The 19,542-nt window shown below is 40.3% G+C and overlaps 2 protein-coding genes across 10 annotated transcripts in view; one reads left to right on the top strand and one right to left on the bottom strand.

The window, feature by feature from the left end:
- Nucleotides 1–1,186: 1,186 nt before the first annotated feature.
- Nucleotides 1,187–17,776, bottom strand: GABRD (gamma-aminobutyric acid type A receptor subunit delta). Of its 3 annotated transcripts, none has more exons than XM_057417683.1 (9): nt 17,559–17,776; nt 11,055–11,167; nt 10,882–10,949; nt 9,749–9,969; nt 9,016–9,098; nt 6,618–6,755; nt 5,582–5,737; nt 4,786–4,997; nt 1,187–3,904 (listed from the first exon to the last, which is right to left on the bottom strand). In XM_057417683.1, exons 1-9 carry the CDS (start codon nt 17,624–17,626, stop codon nt 3,608–3,610), a joined length of 1,356 nt encoding a protein of 451 aa, XP_057273666.1. In that variant the 5' UTR covers nt 17,627–17,776; the 3' UTR covers nt 1,187–3,607. The 3 variants fall into 3 exon arrangements, with proteins under 3 accessions (XP_057273666.1, XP_057273676.1, XP_057273683.1); XM_057417693.1 differs by having other exon boundaries at nt 5,582–5,734; XM_057417700.1 differs by lacking the exon at nt 11,055–11,167.
- The window catches only part of CFAP74 (cilia and flagella associated protein 74), a 51,894-nt gene continuing 46,523 nt past the window's right edge, over nt 14,172–19,542 (top strand). For 6 of the 7 annotated variants that reach the window (XM_057417588.1, XM_057417610.1, XM_057417599.1 and 3 more), the window contains exon 1: nt 18,253–18,537. The gene's annotated coding sequence lies outside the window, so the exon portion shown is untranslated. Of the gene's footprint in view, nt 14,194–18,252; nt 18,538–19,542 lie in introns of those variants that run through there. The other variant, XM_057417578.1, reaches the window with a different exon arrangement.

Here is a 19,542-nt window from a genome sequence, read left to right as displayed (position 1 = left end):
TCTGACTTTATTTCTGGCTCTGGAAACAGATGTAAGAGAATCCCACTCTTGATGGTGGAAGTGTTTTGTCTTGTGTTACTCATGCAAGTGCAGTAAAAGTAGCTAAGACACCTCTTCTCCCCTCTGAGTCACCTTGTTTCTGGAATGGACACAACAGCCATATGTATGCTCATAGTGCACATTTCTGACTCCCTGCAGTGTTCTGAGGTGGTTGTTTTCCCTTTATTTATGCTTCTGTCTACAACACTGTGATAGTCTAGCATTCTGGCTTGAGTTTTTTTGAGGAATATATTGCTGCCACCTTTTACTTTGATCACTCAACAACTGGGATGTTCACCTTGAAGATCTGCAGTCAAACTATAGAAAACATTCATTGACTAAATCTTTTGAAGAAGTCAGCAGAGCATGCAGCCTATTACTGCCTCCCAGTCATAGGAGAAGCAACTGATTTTGTCCAGTAACCTCATGTGATTACTCAGTTGGCTTCAGTGTAAGGAGTTATGTCAGGTGCACAGTTACCAACTATTACTGCTGAAGTAATTAGATTAGACATTACCTGTGTAATATTTGCAGGTATGTTCTTGCTAATTATTTGAAATAATCAGCCATTGCACGCTAGAGAGACTAGGTCAGTGCTTTGTTCTCTGCTCTTCAGTAACTGCAATTCCAAAATAATTCCAGAATAATTGATTGTTTTCTTATGATTCACACTGCACAGGAACCTGCTGCGAGTATTTCAGCTGGATTTAGTCAATAATTTCACTCTTAGCAGCAGATACTGTTCCTGACAGGCAATGTAATAAACTACTAGAGAAACCAGCAGGATACAAAAAGGTTAGACTCTGCTTTCACAGCAGTAGTTAATCTACTGATTTTAAACCGAAGATTATTTCTATTTAGGCAAGTGTAACAGAGAAGAATAAGGCACTATGGTCTTTCTGGAGAGTGTAGTACTATTGTGGTGATAAATGTTCAAAGTTCTGAGCAGAATATTTCACACTTGCCTATGAAAGTGCATCATCTAAGAGTTACACTTAAAGTTAAGATGCTTCTGAGGCCAGACAAGATTTATATCAGATGTGAATTGAAACAGCTCACTTTAAGCTGTAAGGAGAAGTAGAAGGGATTTAAGACAGGACCTGACCCAGGATCATGGAAAAAGCAACAACTTAGTAAAGAAAAGGCATTGTAAAGTCATGCTGCTTGTGGTTTTATTCCACTCTGCACTTAATCATTATATAAAACAGTACAAATGATCTAGAAGACAGCAAGAAGGGTGAACTTCTTTGAGGGAGAAAGTGATTAAGACCAAAAGCATACTTTGGAAAAAAATGGTGTATTTCTGTAATGTAGCATTTCATCAACATCAGGAACAAATACCAAGAAAAATACAATCCGAAGAGGAGAAGGAGGAGGAAAAAAGAAGCCTGATTACCTGCATGTATTGAAGGACATGCAGAATTTCATTGGCTTTCTGGATAAGGTGAAAGTTGGGCAATACTTTGCTTTAAATCAGTATGTGTGAGTCTTCGATACTATGGTAAATAGCACCACGTAAGTACTAGTTGTATGCACTTACCTACTTGGAGGAGAAGAGTTGTCTCTCCTGAAGGGTTTTTCTTCTGTAAAACTCAAAGATATAGGAAAGAAATCAGTATCATTATAGTAGTTTTGGAGAGGATGTAGTGATATGACAGAACTGAGATTCCCCAACAAGTTAGTGGCAGGATCTGGGACCAGAATCCAGGTGTCTAAGTCCAGGGCTAGACTGGTGAGAATTCTGTGGAACAACTCCAGTTTGCCCTTGCCAGCACACTGTTGGCAAGTAGGTTTTCCATTAAAGCAGAAACTAAAGATTGAGCTGAACCTAAGCCTAACTTAGATGGGAGCATATTTTCTATTTTTGCTCACTTCAGGATCCCTAGTTTTTCTTCAAAGCATTCTCTTACTTCAGTGACATTGAACAAATCTTATTTTAGGTTATAATCTGTGTTTAAATGCTCTGTCTTTCAGTGCTGGTCATACAAAATCAAACCATGTGTCACAGATAAGGCAGGAGGAACACGGGCACACTCCACTGTGATCAAATGCTTGTTTCATCCTTATTGCAGTTATTAACCATCAGCCACTGCATTCGAGATTCCCATCTTCAAAACCCAGCATAACTCTTCTCTTATCTACACCTTTTGTCTTGTTTAACCTCACACCTCCCCATGCTCCCTTCCATCGTAGCTTTCAGCCACTTGCTCTGCTTCCTTCTTCCCCTTCCTCTCTCACTTCATATTTTCTTTTGTGTCAGTCTCTATAACAGAATCTCACTTTCAAGACAACAAAATCCTCAAAAAAGTTTCCCTTTTGAAGTGTCTTACATTGATTTCCTACACTAACAATATTTTACTTGTTAAAATTCATATCCCAAAATATTTACTGGGGAGTTTTTTGGCTGTTGTGAAGCTGGTGTTTGTTGTGAATACTGTATTCATTTGCTGAGTTCCCTGGAATTATTTACAGAACAAAGTGTTATTTTGCATGAATGGGGTGAGAGGCTCTAATCCTGATTTAAAGAGCGTGTGCATGAGTACCCACAAATTTCACTGTCAGATAGTGGAAGTGAAGAGGCCTAAAATGTTAGCTCAGCCTCTGAATAAAAATGGCAAAAATATCCAAAGCAACGCAGTAACTCATTAAGCCAGTTATGACTCTTTTTACTTCACTCAGCTATTTAGGGACAGATGCAAAAAGGATATTTTCAGAGGCACACATGGTAGACTCTCACTGAAAATTAGCAAAATGAATTCTAAAGCCCTTCCTGAAAATGGAGTCTGAGTTCCTTCATTATCAAGCTTCTTTAAAATTTTTCCCAATCCAACATAGGAAGCCTGAGTTTTCCCTGTGTTTCTAAATCACTTTTATTTATTTTGGGGCCTATTAAACTAATAAACTTCACTGTATTGAAGTATATATATTTTCATTAGCTTAGATCTGAAATGTAATGCAGTCATTATTAACAATTCAGTAGAATCTTATGCAGTATATTTTATTTCATGCTGTCACTAAGAGCATTGAAATGTTTTCAATACTCTATCCAAGACAAATAATAATTTAAGAAAAAGCCCCTGCTGCACTCTATTCCCTTTTACTTTGTTCGTGAGATTTTTATGATTAAAACCTCCACCACTGCTGTTCAACCTGGACCACTCCACAGAAGGCCGAATGCAGAAAACTACTCCTGTGTGGAAGTGAGGAGTTAGCTCTTCTATTACAAAAAAGGAAAGGACCTAAGTGTGAAAAGCCAAATCTTCATTACTGATCAACCCTTAAAGTTGAGGAAACCCATGGTAATTTAAGATTTAAGCTTTTGCTGCAAATATGTACATATGAAAAATTGTCTCATGGTAATCCAGGAAATTAGGAGATGGGATTGTTTGGCAGAGTACAGTAATTACTGTCTCAGCTCAGATGGGTAATAAATTGCTGGTTTTAGTAGGAATTGATAGCAGGACTTTCTTGACTTTAGAAGTACCTCAAGCTCTGTTGAGAACAGATAGATCCATACATTTTCTGCAAGGGCTGTTTAGTCCACAGGCATTGTTCAATTTGTAGCTCTTCACATTGTGTATGCAACCCAGTATATAACATTGACTGCTGCAAAGGCTGCTGGGAACACAGCTCTAGCATATATATCAATGGTATCGGCATCAATGGGCTTAAAGAGGGACTTCAGACCACCCTTCTTATCCAGTTTCATTATTTGCCGCTTTGTCTCTCCAGTTTCTATTTCTATTGTACCATAAGATCCAGGCAGGCTTCTGGGAATTCGGTGCTGCCTGTTGGAAATGGCCAGTTCCTGGCTGACACCAGCTATGGATAGGGAAAACAGAACAATGGCATTCTTCACGTTTATCTGCAAAGGAAAGAGAGGAACCTATAATAGCAATTTATAGGGCAAAGGTAGTTCATACAAGCTAGACATGACACTGAGATGGTGAAATGCTGAATGGTATTTATCACAAACCCCAGACTGGTTTTGGTTGGAATGAACTTTAAAGCTCATCCAGTTCCAGCCTCCTGCCAGAGGCAGGAACACCTTCCACTAGAGCAGGTTGCTCACTTGCTTTGGCAGAAGGATCACTGAAAGACTCTGAACTACAGCTTTTAAATTCTGGTTATAATTTTACATGCTCAAAATTATCAAGGCACCATTGAGACAACATGCTTAGGCCCTCCTGACTCAGAACAATTGACTGACTTCAAGGACATAGTTATCCGATTGTGTGGCCAAAGCCCACAGGCAGTTCTCAGGCTCTTGTCAAAGCTGAGAGAACATGGAGCTGGGACAGAAAATTAATAAGGGTCAGTCATATCTGCTACAGCTTAATAAAATGAAATAATAAGTAATTATAAATAATAGCCAAGGTGCCAGAGAGTTCAAAAATACGTAGGCCTGGACTTCAAATTGTGAATTGTTAAAAAATAAGTTCCTTAATCAGTTCCCCTGGGCTTCTTCACTAACAGTGCATGTATGTACATGAAGAAAGCAGCAAAGCACATCTGGAGCTCCTGGAAGCAATCTCATTCATCTCTACAGCCTCCTTTGTTCAGTTTCACTGGGCTTCACACCTACATGACTTGGATCCATGCTCATTACACCTGTATTTACCTTACACAGCTTGGGTGTAACAAATGTAATCTCCAGGGGATAATGGTGAAGACTAAAGTCTTTTGCTATTTTACTATTATTTTATTATTATGAGTAAAGTTACTCATAATATTACATTTACGGACCTCTGCACTCTGCCTTCTTGCCTTTAGCTTGTTCTTCTGCTTTTTCATGTAGTCAGCATTGAAATGTGCAAACGCATATTCAACTAGTGCAGCGAAGACAAATACATAGCAAATCCAGAAGTAAACATCAAGTGCCTTGATGGCAGATGCTCGTGGAAGTGAAGATCGGGCACTGACCATCAATGTAGTCATAGTGAGAACAGTAGTTATACCTGCAGTCAGTGTAAAAAAATTTACTTTAGGTTTCACAGTGTATATTAAGTGTATTTACTAGTCTGAAGCTGAGGAATATTTTCACAGGAGAAGCCCCTTAATATTGTGGCTTCTGATTTTCAAAACAGGGGAGCTCATAAAAAACTGCCTTGGTATGACTAAGGCAGCTTTGAACATGTTATTCTTGGTTTTATTCTAGATCAGGATGAACAAAACCAGAATTAACTCTCAAGAACCCCTGCATCTTAGAACCCTGACTCAGGCAAACAGATCCACAAGCTTTAAGAATATTATTTTGTCACTGTCCCAGTTCCTTCAAATCAATTCTTTCATACATGTGCCTCACAGTCACTGTTGATTTTAACCCTCTGTAGGTGGTTATCTTCTGTTCTTTACTGAGGCAGCTCCTCTGATAGCATGACAAAAATTAGAACATGAGGGAATTCTTTTAAAGGACCATCTCTTCTGCAGATGTAAACACAGTATTCATAAATGCACTTTCATGGAAAATTAAGATTGTTAGAGATAATTATAAGTTGAGCACACCCTTCCCTCCCTGTTAGTTCCCCCAACTCTGTTTTACCTAATGACACTCGGGCAGGCACAGCTGACTGACTGATCCAGAAGGACACCCACGACATGGCCACGAGTAAGATAGAAGGAACGTAAGATTGAATGATGTAAACTCCTCGATTTCGACGAAGGTGGAAGTGGAGACTGAGCCTGGGAAACTGACCTGCTGAAAAAAGGAGCACAGAGACACTGTGTGAACTACAGTTAGGCTGATACTCAAAATAACATCTCCTATAATGACACAGATCTACATTCTTAAACATCTTTTGGACAAAGATCACAAGAAGTTTTTTCAAATGCTGTTCAACGAGGTTTCATAAACCCTGCATGAGGTACTGCAGTTCTCATCAGCTAAGAACAGGTGAAATGGTTTGTCTCAGGTCATATCAATACCTGATCTGAAAATGAGTCTTCTCAACTAACAGTATAGTTCCAAAATGTTGTAGTGTCCTATCATCTGCTGTAGAAAGTCCTCCAGATGCTAAATTTAAATTTTTTAAAAGTCCAAGTTAATTTCAAACTCAGAAAATTGCTTAGAGATGTGCAGCATAAATGAGAATCTGAATACATGAAAGAGGATGAAGAATCAGCAGGAAAGAAATTACTCCAATCTTATACAAACATTGCAATAAACCCAGTGCTACGCATACACACCACTGACTTCTGCACGGAATTAGTGTGATCTGACTGGACATCGTAAGCTCCATAACATCAGGGCTTATGGAAAATTCTCTTTATCAGAAGTTGCAAATTAGGTCAAGAAAATGTGAGCCATACCTCGAGTGGTTTTATCTAGTGCTGTCTGGGTGCTCCAAGCAGGATTTTGTCAAACATATAGAGCTAAAGTACATAATATGCTACAGCGGGTACCTGAAGGATCAGCAAAGGTTGGCATTTTTTACAAGTGTTGAAGAAAACTCTTATCAAAACCCTGGCAGGTTCTTAAATTAGTAAAGTAAGAAGCAGGATTTTCTGTTATAGATACAGGTTTCCCTATCCAGGAAAAAGACAGGTACTGTCCCTGAACTGAAGACAGATCCTGTTACCAGATTTGAAGTTCATAATTTCTGTTGTGAACTGGTAGTTGGTAATTGTGAACTGAGCAAGCTGCAGCTTATCCAGCCCATGGATCTCCTCCTGGTTTTCTGACCAGTGGTAGACAATGTCCTCTGAAGAGTAGCCATCTGCAAAAAGAAAACTGAATAAATACTAAGTTTGAGGAAGAAATTTAAGCACTTGGAGGACTCATAGCAGAAGTCCTCTAATTCTTCTGCTGTGCCGATTTCCATTGGACCCATTGCAAACATGCTGTGATTCAGTCTGGATAATTCACTGTCCTGGCAGCATTGATGTTGCCACATTGGGGTATCTTTCCTGCAGGGAGAATAATCCAAGTTGATTCACACTGACTAGCAATATGTGGCATGGCACAAGGCAGTGCCATGAGAAATAGTCAAATTATCTCTCAAAAAGATTATTGCATACTCAGTCAAGTAACTGTTGCTGTTGTTACTCAGACTAGCTAACTTACCCCTGTACTGGGCTTGGATCTCAGAGGCACAGAAATTACTGATTGTAAAAGAAAATAACTATCAAATTTGATCTACCTATGCCTATCCTACTGAAACCAGATCAGGTTGTAATTCTGTATGGCAAATCTATCTCAAAAATCACACATTGGTTTAACAAGATAGGTACTCTGTACCAGTCAGGCAGCATTGGGGAAGCAGATTTCCTTTGTCAGTGATTCCCCAGTGTCCTTAAAAAGTATGTGTCCGGCTGGGTTTGTATCAACCCTTGCAAGCCCTGCAGTGCTTTTACAAACAGACACTCACAAGGTACATACTGAATTGTTTATATGAATCCCCACTCTTCAAAACAACTGTTAGGGCCTCCCCCAGGCTTAAAGTAGTTTAATAAGAGAACAATGTTTATGCCAACAGCCAATGTGTTGGTTTTCTGTCAGTTCTCCAAACGGCTTTTGAACTTCCTGTTTTCCCAACCAAAATGACAAAAAGGTAAAGGTATCAAATTATTGATCCTTCCTTGAAATTCTAGATTCTTAAAGTTTTGTAAGAGATAGTATGTGGAGAACGGAAAAGTTGTGCAGCCAGTTAGAGAACAGCTCAGCCCCATGCCTATTCTGAGATGCACCAGCTTGACATTCACCATGTAGATCATCAGGATCATCAGCCTGTTAATGACTGCAGCTGGGCATGGGTGGCAGCTGGAAGGTAATGACCAGGGAGAGGTGCAGGGCACCAGGGAGATGGGAGAAGGGGGAATATGTATGAGGAGATTTATGTGATATGCCAAACCACAGGAAATTGATCTTTGCTAGTTTCGCTGTTAATAGAAAACTTGCTACTAAAACATTAATTTGTTTAAGAGGCTTTATTTCTGCATGTTTGTTTCACTGAAATCAACCCCCCTAAATTCAATTTAAAAATGCAACTACCACCAAAACTCCCTGCAGAATGTGCTGGGAGAGGGAATCAGTTGCTGGTACAGTGTCTGCTGCCTCTGCATTTGGTGATTACATAAGTAAAACTGTAGATTGCTATTTTTGACAAGAAAAATGGTATTGTGGTTAATTGCCTAGAAAACAAAGTCAGTGTTCAAAAGGAAAAAGATGAACTTGCATCAGCAGGCCAGTGGATCTGCTCAGAAACTGCTATTCACAAATCTCTGGAACCCTCAAGACCTGGAGACTCCTTGATATAAAACCCAGCGAAAGGCCAGTTCATTGCTATTGATCAGGTGGGCCCTGCTTGTATCAGTAGTGAATTTCAGTCAAAAGCATTAATGCTCATGGGAATTACATGCTGATCACTGATAAAATACAGGTTGGACAAAACGTAAATTCATTCTTCACCTTCCTTTGTGAGCAGAAATAAATTTCAGCCAATCCATGCAGTATTCTGATTGATTTTGTGTAACAGATACAAGAATGCCTAAGCAAGCTAAACAGATATGTAAGGGTTGGTCAAAATGTTATTCATTGAAAGCAGGGAATTCTTTTACCTGTTTTCTCATAGAGAAAACATAGCACATCAGATTTTGCCTGTGGGCTCCTCTACTTATCCTTACTGGATTTGATGCAAACCTCAGTCATGCTAGTGACTGTCACAATTGTACTGGGTTTTACATCATGCACACAGATGCAGACATCCGTCAGGAGGCCTGTAGGTTGTTCATCTTCACTGAATTAAATCCTAGTTTTAAACTGGATCTGAGTCAACTGGTATTGAGAAGTCCACAATCTAATGCCCAACACAGAATCAAGGGATTCCTGTTTGTACCCATTACTTCTAAATCCTAAGGCACCCTTGACATTTTGTGGACTAAAGCACAATCATTCCAGCAAACTCCAGCAAGCCAAGTACCATATACACAGGCTTTACACAAAACAAGGTTATATGAAACACTGTACTCAGCCCTTACAGCTCTCCAAATCCAACATGCATTCTTGCTCATCCATCGGATACTTGGAAAGGTCCATGTCACAGGCCACTGTTGAGGTAATCCTGTTCCAAGCAACGTGAACACCAGTTAGATGCATTCAGATTGATGTGTCTAATGTCAAAGGACACTTCAGTTACTTCTGACAGTGAAAAGGACTTTTCTGAGTCAAATCTACTCCCACTGTCCCCAGGATCACTACAATTACTTTAAGGGTGACTTTGGACTTACAATTTCAAAACTGCACACTCATAATTTTTTAGAACATTACACAATCAACTTTAAATATAGTTATTGAATTCTAGGAAAAACACTCTTCCAAAGTGAGGAAATAATACTTTTTCTGTTTGAAAGATGAGGAAGCTGAGCCTAAATCAGGCTCCTAGTTCCATTGGAAAATAATGAGAGAGTGGAGAACATAATCTCTGCCCTGTTTTGAGCATATTGCCTACTGATCAAATAGTTATGAGGTGCTTATCTCCCATTAAGGACATTCTAAAAGTGATCAGTGATAATGCAATGTTGCCAAAGATACCTTCCTGGCAGTATAATCCTTGAAAATAAAGGGATCTCTGGTAGGGGTCACCAGTACTTTCTTCCATGTTACATTAATAATTATTTCAAGAAATCATCCTAGGAAAACTGAGTGATTACTTTAGAGTCTGTCCAAAAAGTTAATCCATGATAGGGTAAACTTGTACTCTTTCTTACTCACCTGATGCTGTATAAAATGACTCCATCTGGCTGGAGCCTGATAAGTTTGTTTTCTACTGTCACATCGTGGAACCAGGCAGACTTGGCATTTACTATGAAAGTATCTGGCAGCCAGAGTTTGTCCACAAACCGGCTGTCCAGGCCCAGTGTCTCATTCGTGTGGTTGTAGGACAGGCGGTCGTCTCGCCAGCTCTGGTGCAGGAATACTGTCATGGTATACTCCTGGGAGAAGAGAAATCCCAATCAAAAAAGTGATGCTAAGCAAACACAATTTTTTTTATGTCTTGAGACAGTGGTAATGTCTTGAGACTTGTATTAGCCTACAAATGTAGTAACTGCTTCCAGTGCAAATAAGTAATTTTATGCTGAGTCAACCACAGAGCTGCCCAAGTATTTGAATTTCTGTCACATGCTTCTACCACAGGTAAACCCAAGATATCAAAAAGTGATTTGATGTCAGTGTTACATACAACATGTTGCATGAGTTGCATATATCCTAATGAAGAAAATCTGTTTATGTATCTCCACAAGTGCAACTTTTGTTTTTGAGAGCAAAATTAAAAAAAAAACAGGTGAAGTTATGCATATCTAATGAAGGGAAAGGATGGAGAGAAAGCCAACGTTTTGATTTTAAAATTAGATCTATTGTGTTTCAGAAATGCAGCTAATCCATGCCAATGCCTTTTTATTTGATTTGTAAGCTGTTATACTCCACTGTGTTATTGAAAGGGCTTTACACAAAAATGTGTAAACCAATTGTAAAACGATTACAAAACCAATTGTTCCCTTAGCTTCTTTTTAGAAGTCTCTGTGCTGAAAAGGAATTTGAACAGAAGTTGGTGTTAATGCTTAAAATTAGGCTTTCTGTTAGTGTGTGCTGCACAGATCCAACCTTGTTAACTGTAGTAAGAAATCTCAGTGACTTACACACCGCTAGATTCTTGTATTTGCCAAGGTCTGCCAGAAGAGACTCTGCCTGTGTCTTACAATACAATATTTGTTCCCTGTAGCATCTTCTTGTGGTAATTTCTCCACTCCAAACACGTTGGAGATCAACTTTCTGGTTAGTTTCGTCCGGTTTCTGTCACTGCAGTACATACATTCACAACTGGGTGGGTTTAACTGATAACTTACCATGTTCACTTCTGAGATGTGGTCGATGCTGGCTACTTCAATTGCTAGAGCAACATTAACAGGCGGACCTGAGAAAAAAATGTTTGAATTTGTATCATCAAAGTACCTATAAAAATATAGGTAGGGCAGAAGGATTGTAAGAAACAAAAGAGATATTATTCCCGAAGTCTCACCTCCAATCCCAGGCCTGAAGTTACGTGCGTAACCTTTCATTAAGTCATCCAGGTTGGGTAACCAGGATATTTCGATGTTGGAACCTATGTAATCTCCAATGTCAGTCATAGCTCTAGGTAAAGAGAATAAGTATCTTTTAAAACTTGGCCATGCTCACAAACTGAAAACTAACAGAAAATGGGAGACATTGACTTCTCTTGTACCAGATATCACCTACAGTATGACCAGCTATACTGGTAGAAAAGTACTGTATATAGATAGGAAAACCATGTCAGACACTTCAAAAAAAAAAAAAAAAAGGAAAAAAAATAGATTTAGAAATGTAAAGAAAGCATGAGGGAAACCAATATACTTTGATTACTGTATAAAATGCATCTGTGGATAATGAACTGCATCTATCTGGGTAGCAGTTTATAGCAGCTGTGACAGCTTTTAGTACAGCTATGGAACAGCTGAGATCAAGAGGGCTGGTAATTTGTCAAATGTGATGGGTAAACAGTAAAAATTACACACCTGGAGTTTGGATTTAACACATTTGATTTTGTGAAAAGGACCACTGGGCCTCAGGAATGTGAAAAGCAGTGCTAATAGAAGGTGTACAAACACCTGAAAACTGAAAAAACATGGTCAAGAAGGAGAATTTTTTAAATGGAAACCTTGGCATATTAAGGAACATGAGACTACGTTGAAATTATTTTGTTCAAAAATGTAATTAATTGTAACCTGTAAGATTCAGCCATAGATGTGTAATGGTAATTCCTGTTCAGTAAAACATCTAAGCCCCTTTTCTAGGTAAAGAATGATACTTTGTGTCTTTTCCTAATTAGAATAGATAACTCCAATACACTTGAATGAATATAGCTGCCTAAAAATCTCTTTGTCTTTTCAGTAGAACATGGTGGTTTTCCACTCCTGTTGCTAAAGCTGCAGCCAAGTTTTATGAAGTGTTTTGAAAACAGTGCTTAAGTAGGAAGGTGAATCCTCTGTAGTGCCCTACTTCATGCACCTATGTACACATGTGTTTTAAGCAGATTACAATCTAGAGGGAGTTTACTTAAATATCCATGACACAATTAAAAAGAATCTTTCTCTATTATTAATAAAGCCTTAGGGTCAGATCATCAGTGTACAAATGTTTTGAATTCAGTGAAGCTATATGCACTTAATACCAGTGGGAATTAATAAAGTATTACAACTAAAATAATTTTATGGCTGAATTTACCTTGTTGATGTTTGTACTACTGGTTCATTTTAAACTGCCTTTGAAATGGGCAACAAAATGATTCTCAGTTACTGACACTCTCACACACTAGCACGGTGCTCACAAAATGGCTTCTAGATACTCAGAGTATGTGAGTCAGAGTAACCTACAGTTTCATTTACAAAGAGTTATCACCAAGTCACCAAAAGCTTTTGCTAATACTATGCTTTTTTCATGTAGATGATTAAGGGGCCAGAGCATCTGTCATATGAAGAAAAGCTGAGAAAGCTGGGACTGGAGAAGGCTCAGGGGGATCTTATCAGTGTATGTAAATACATGAAGGGAAGGTGTAAAGAAGGCAGAGCCAGGCTCCTTGCAGCGGTGCCCAGTGACAGGACCAGAGGCACAAACTGAAACACGGAGGTTCTGCTTGAACATCACGAAACACATTTTTTACTGTGAGGGTGCCTGATTACAGGGACAGGTTGCCCAGAGAGAATGTGGTTGCCCTCCTTGGTGATATTTAGAAACCATCTGAACATGATCCTGGGCAACTGATTCTGGGTGGCCCTGCTTGAGCAGGGGTTGGACCAGATGACCTCCAACAGTCCTTTCCAACCTCAACCGTCCTGTGAACCTGTGTTTTACCTTTAAGCTGCCCCACAGTCACATTAAACAGCCATATTCTTCAAATGGCATTGTTAGACTAACACAGAGCCTTGTAAAGCAAGGGAAATAATACAGACACAGGAACTAATGTTCTAGCAGGTCTCTGTGCTTGGGGGTGTGACACAGCATGGTGTAAATGAACCCAAGTTTTCCTTGTGTCAGTTTAGGTCTCAGGTCATCCCAGGTCTTCCAGCACAGTAGAAATCTCCTATTCCCCTCATTTTTTGTCCCTCAAGAGTATTGAAGGAGAAGAGAAATAGCAAACTCAAGAATATTATTCTACCTAAAATACTTTCATTTCTTTTTTATCTGGTGAAAACAGAAGTGTGGATGTTGGCAGACAGTATAGCAGTCCTCAGTCACAAACAATGGCTTTGGAAAGCAGAAGTTTATTTTTGTGGCACTTCACGGGCCAGTCTGTGATAACTCCTTTGGGCCATTCTTCTACATTATTCATTCCGTACATCAGGACCAGTGCTTTCAAGTTACACGAAGGATGGTGGGAGAATTTCATTCACCCTTGATAAGCAGTTGGGATTACATAGGGCCTAAAATATTATTTATTTATGGTACCTGAAAAAGGAAGACCAGCATAGAAAATATGCATTGGAAGGGATTAACTTTTCCAAGTGTAAGCAGTAAAGATGAAAAGAAAGGAAACTACTATTAGTTGATTCAGCAGCTTCACTTCATGACATAAGCTGCTATAAAGCTTGTTTTAGTAAGAAAAGGACTTCGTAAAATTAAGCTTTTGATTTGTAAAATTCAAGTGGCATAACAGCTCATCAAAAAAGCTTATCTTTATTTTGCACCAGGACAGAGAGGGGTGCTTGTCTGCCTGAATGGCAGCATAGTCATGTGCATTAATACTACTCTGAAAGTCATCCAGATCTAAAGCTGGATGTAAAACATCTTCTCTGTGAAAAGCATAGTTAGTTCTCTTGCACAGAAGCAAAGAGGAAAAAAAGATCACTAATAAAGTGGGCAAACTGTGGAGTTCTTTGGGAAGAAAGGGAAGTTCTCTTTTCATAGGGAAAGTGACTCCAAGCAATGAATCTCAAATGACAGAGCAAAGAAACTCATCTCTTTCAGAGCTAAGTACTATCAGTTCTAGAATAAAAAGCCTATCTAGCCCAAAATCCTTTTTGACTGAGCTGACATCTTTCTCCCAAACAACTTGGACAGCACATCTCTAAAAGGCTTGTCAGGCCAGAACACTGCTGGAAAACGGTTGCAAGAAATATATCAATACAACTAGAAAATCTCTGGTAAGTATTTAAATTACACCAGGGAAGGAGGCAATCTGTATGCTCTGTGTGAATGAGTGCACTGCAACTGATGAACCAGACTTAACATTAGCCATATTGGTTTTGCACAGCAGTGCCAAAAGCTCTGCAGCATCTTTAAGTCAGTGGCCAATGAGATACTGATTTTAGGTCACACTTCCAGAGGGAGTGTGCTAACCTCTTGACAAATACATACAGCAGTAAGATGTTGAAAATCACTTTTTGCATCATCTGTTTCTTCTTTAAGTCTGCTAACCTGATTCTTCTGGGGACTGTGACATAGTTGTTATTTATATGTATCTTTAAACCTGGTGGATGGAAATACCAGTTTGATACTGAGGATGGGATGGACTATTTTTAATTTTCTTTAGGTAATCTTTAGGGTGCAAATGTCCCAGATGTCATTGCCATGAAGGAAACTTTCTTGGGGAAAAAGATAAGGAATATCCTGCAAGGTCAGTGAGCAATCTGGCCTCTGCCAAACTCCAGAATTATCTAGAGCAGTATGTGTATCCCTCCCATCTGCCATTCCTGACTAAGTGAAGCTCAGTGTAAACCTTTTGTATTTTGAAATGTAATTGAAAAAGCATTAAGCTTAATTCATGGCAACCTTTTAAACATCAAAGTCCTATTTCCTCTCTGAGTTTTAACCTACAGAAAATGGACCATTGTTTTCATACATTTATGTGTTAAAGCTGCTCTGTTTCCATGAATATCAGTAAAAGACTGAGGGAGACACATCACAGAAGGACAATTGTATGCAAATGTATAGAAGTCATTTAACATAGTAGAATCATAACTATAAAAGATACACCTGTTTTTAATTAGAGAATTAAAATCTCTTTCCATGAGGAATTCCAAAGTACAGACATACACTCCAAAACTCCTATCAGTAGTACTCTTTCCCCACACAAATACAGCAATATTCCAAAGTGTATTTCAGCAGATGATCGCATTCACTGTGGCACATTTATTACTGCAGCATCCACACCAAACTGATAAAATAGGGGAAGCTCCAGTCTTTGCCCCAAAGAGCTGTTTCTTACCACTAACCACTGTCTCGAGCAGAACAGAAAATACCACTTTTTAAAGATGTTTACCTGATAACAGCACTGGCATAAGCAGGATGTGCTGACTTAGGTCAAATATGGCTCATTCACTTCAGTCAAACCGCACACATGACAGAGAAATTGCTTCAACAATGGCTCCTTAAAGCACCCCAAAAGGGTATTCAAAACCGCTCTAAGGAAGTAGCTTCATGTTCACCTCACTTTCCTCCTCTGCCAAACCAGAACATTATCTTAACAGCTCATTTTCCCTTTGGAAAGTCATATGTTGTACCACCGAGTTCAGTTCTTCCTTTTTTTCAGTATGTTTTTGCTTATGCCTATCAATATACAGTCCATAGAACTCACAAGCAGAGAATATGGTGAATTTGGAAGTCCTTTGTCATCCCAACCATGAGTCACATTACATTTAGAACACAAAAGCAGAGCAATAAAATGTAGCTATTGGCAAGTTTGCCCATTATTGTAAAACTACAGTGTTAATAAAATACTGCTTTTCATAAAAGCATCTCTTACCCAGAATAGTTACAGAACTAATTACAGAACTCCAAGGAAGAAGAATAACGAAGTTAATGTGTTTCTTGGGCCCTTCGAAGGGGAATTATTTCATAGGTCATCTGTGTGTGAGTAATTTTACTGATGCAAGGAATTTTGGTTTTGTTCTGTTTAACTCCTCAGAAGCACACATGCAGGTTACTCACTTCTTACAAGATTGAGCAGTGTTCTGCCATAGCCATGCTAAATCCAGAATCTTCAGAAAACTTGTACTGAACAGAGCAGCTCTCTTTGACCACTGAATCTCTCACAATTTGGCATACTTGGAAAACTACCACAAATGGAACAGTCAGAATTTCACAAAGTAGAATTTGCTTTGCCTTACTCTCTGCCACATGTGTATGCATTTCTAACAAATGGGTCATCACTGTTGTGTAACTGGAGGAAGAATGTCCAGTAACTAGGTAATTAATCCAACTGTAAAGTCATTTATCCAACAAATTACAGGCTGTACATATCCTGGCAGTTGCTGTGCCTAAGAACAAAGAGGCTGACTCTTCCTTAAAATTCCTTCTTCTCTTAAACACCACTTTTCAACCAAAATACATAATGCTAGTCCAAGCACAGATAGAGAGACAGGCTCGTTGACATTATGTGCAAGATCTTGATGCCCTTAGGTCACAAATAGTATGTCCTCTGCTTTTGCTATAACACTGGATTGCTTGAGAGCATGACAGTGTCAGGATCTGATCATGGGTAACAGCCTCAAGGTCACAGGATAAGTCATTATGTCAGTCCTAAATAAAAGCAGTTGACACTTCCTCTAATGCCAGATCCTTTTCCTTCCCAGGGAAAAAAATCAGATCTCACGAATTAATTCCAAAACCTATGACAGCAATGTTATGTCTTACTACAGTTATCACTTTGCTTCTTACAATCCTCCAAAGCTATCAGTAATGCCTGTGAAGTCGAAGCAGGAAGAGTGATGTAGACATGTATTTTTTACATACAGCAAGTTCTTTTTCACTCCCCCTTCTATTTTCATTACATAATCATGGCAAGCTTTCTCGAAATCCATCCTCCAGAGCTGGAGAGCATATAGAGAGCGCATAGCTGGTTGCCTAGCTAACACCTCCCGAAGAAATGTGACTCTGAATTGCAAACATAGATCTTCACAATTTGTTATTTTAAGAAATGGTTGGCGTTCTTCAGATGTTTTTTTCTAAGATCTCTGCCAGTCTCTTCCTCTCATCTCAAATTCAGGAGTCTTAATGAACCCATTAGAAAGGAATGTCTCTACTTGGGAGTTTTCATTGTACCTATGGAGGCCCCAGGCAAAGATGTTCAGTTCATACCCCATTGGCTGTGCTGGATTTATAGAAGAGTTTCTCATCCAAGCAGGCCCCCTACAGAGCTGTTATAAGGATGAGGCTGCGCTGGGATGTGCAATACCATTACAAAAAGAGATTGCCCCCAATTTAGAGCAAGTGTCCTTGGGAAAAGGCATCCTGTTAAAAACACACCCCTGGATTAACCCAAGAAATTGCTGCTCAGTTGGCAGAAGTGTGTCCTCTGCTAGAAAAAGGAGGGAAAAAAAAAAAAAACAACCCAAACCAAACAACCACAAGATGGGTCACACTGAGGAAACTCTTCAGTCAAGCCCCTTTTCTCCTGAGCACCGTAGCTCCAGGAGATTGGGAGCCGCAGCCAGACCCGGCAGTACCAACCCCACCACAACAGCTCTCTAAATCCAGTTTAGGACAGAATGATAAGGCATTTTCTTACCTGATACACCTGTGCTGCTGGGTGCACAGTAGGACCAGTGCAGGAAAAACCCAGGTAAGCAATTCCATTTTACTCCCATTTATTAGACAGTGGCAAACAAAACCCAGACTCCCCGGCTCTCTTGGCTGCTCAGCAGCGTTGCCATCCTCGTTGGCTGTGTAAGTTGAGGATGAGTTTAAAGCAGTGCTGTGATGCTCAGCAGAAGCAGCCTCCCCGCTCTCTCCATGGAGGCAGGCAGTAACGGGGCGCAGGGCAGCTCCACTCCTCTGCGGGCACCGGGCCGTGTCCCCGGTACCCCTCACCGCCCCGCTGCGGCACGGCGCGCCCGGCTCTGCCTCCGGCCCGTCTGCCCGCGGGCCAGGCTGAGCGCTGAAAATAACCTCTGGAATGATAGACAAATCCCGCCGAGCGCGGGCGGGAGAGAAGTAAAAGTGCTCCGGAGATACTAGCGTCCTGTGCTAATAATTGCGGAGAGGAGGAAGAGGCGGTTTGGCAGCAGCGAGCCGGCTACCCGGGGAGGGCTCGGGAGCCGGGACACCGCGAGTGCAAGCGACGGGAGGCGAGGCACGGCTCGGTTCGACACGATGCAAGTCCCAGCCACAGAGCTCCGGGGCGACCGCAGCTGCAGCCCGCCCTCAAGCAGAGGGAATATAAAGGGGGGGGGGGAACGGACACGACGCTCCGCTGAGGGGGAGCTGCCGCCTCTTCCTGTTCCAAGAGCCGTCCCAGGCGGGTGCTACAGACGCAGCCCCGGGATTTCACAAAGTTCTGCCTCGCCGCTCGCGGGTCTCCGATGGGCTCCTCCGAAGTGAAACGCTCCAGGTTATTCCAGCGAGCCCGGAGCTGTGACTCTGCTTTCGCCACGCTCCATCCCGCGGTCGCCCCGTCCGCGCGCCCGGAACCCCCGCTCGTCCCGGCGGGACGCTGCCAGGCGAGGAGAGGGGAGGGAGCCCCGGGCAGGGTCCTTCTTGACTTGCAGGTCAGACTCGGGTTTCTCCTCCATATTCGCTCTTTTCTTCCCTCCTCCTCCGCCTCCTTTTTTTTTGGTGCTGTTCAATCTAGAATGACAATTTTAAAACCAAGGAAACACAAAGGAAACACTGGGAAGGAGACATTTTTAAAAAATATCATACAGCACAAATGAATGTATAGATTCCTTAAGCAAATGATAGGCTGCACCAGGGGTAAAGTGTTCCATTTATCTTTTCCTGTGCTTAATTTAGTATTATTATTCAATATCAGTATTTCAAATGACAACTAAAGGATGGTGGACGAGGAGAATAACAACTCAGTGGGATCCAGGAGGAGAAGAGGCATACAGATATATACAGTACATACACAAGTGTACACAGCTTTACACCTTTCAGGGTATTTTCAGTTGACCTGCTTTCATATTTTTCCTACTTTTAAGACTGGTGTTCCAATGAACTATGTATCTATTCTGAGAATACTCCTTGGTATTGTTTTTCTCTGGCTAAACAGTCATCATCTAATTTACTACTAGCAAAAAAGTGTTTTCTGTCTTCAGCATACACCCGTAAAAATAGCAAAATTAGTCGAGGCAAATTGTACATATATAATAAATGTGTGTATCTTATACATGTGTAACATGTATGTGTGTCAGTATGTATACCTTTGTATTGTACACACATATAAAATGTATGTGTGTAGATATTTGCGTGTATTTTATGCACGTGTAACATATGTATGTGTGTGTGTGTGTTGTGTGTTGGTTTAAGTTCATTATGGCAGCATATGCTCTACAGGCATAGATCTTGCTACAGATTTGACCACAAAAGCAAGTTAAAATGAAATGGTGATCCTCTAAACAAATCACTGTGTTGAGAATTCTATTTTCTACAACAGCAACACTTCCAGCACTCACTTTATTTGGTCCCATGAGAAAGTTCTTTGCTGTCAGTGGTTCTGATATTCAAAAAAGAAAAAAAGAGGAAGAGGATCATTTACATGCTTTCTCTAAATT

This window comes from Pezoporus wallicus, unplaced genomic scaffold (assembly GCF_028554395.1).
Source record: "Pezoporus wallicus isolate ANWC-B61680 ecotype Strahan unplaced genomic scaffold, APGP_CSIRO_Pwel_v1 contig_13766, whole genome shotgun sequence".
In the NCBI taxonomy this organism is placed as follows: domain Eukaryota; kingdom Metazoa; phylum Chordata; class Aves; order Psittaciformes; family Psittacidae; genus Pezoporus; species Pezoporus wallicus.
This window is presented reverse-complemented; position numbering and strand designations above follow the sequence as displayed.

Excerpts from the sequence above, each read along its gene's own strand:
- GABRD (XM_057417683.1), bottom strand. The coding sequence starts at position 17,626 with ATGGAATTGCTTACCTGGGTTTTTCCTGCACTGGTCCTACTGTGCACC. Across the intron at positions 6,756-9,015 it reads CATGTTGGATTTGGAGAGCT|ATGGCTACTCTTCAGAGGAC; the intron begins GTAAGGGCTGAG and ends TTCTTTTTGCAG. Across the intron at positions 5,738-6,617 it reads AATTATGAACTTCAAATCTG|CAGGTCAGTTTCCCAGGCTC; the intron begins GTAACAGGATCT and ends TCCTTTTTTCAG.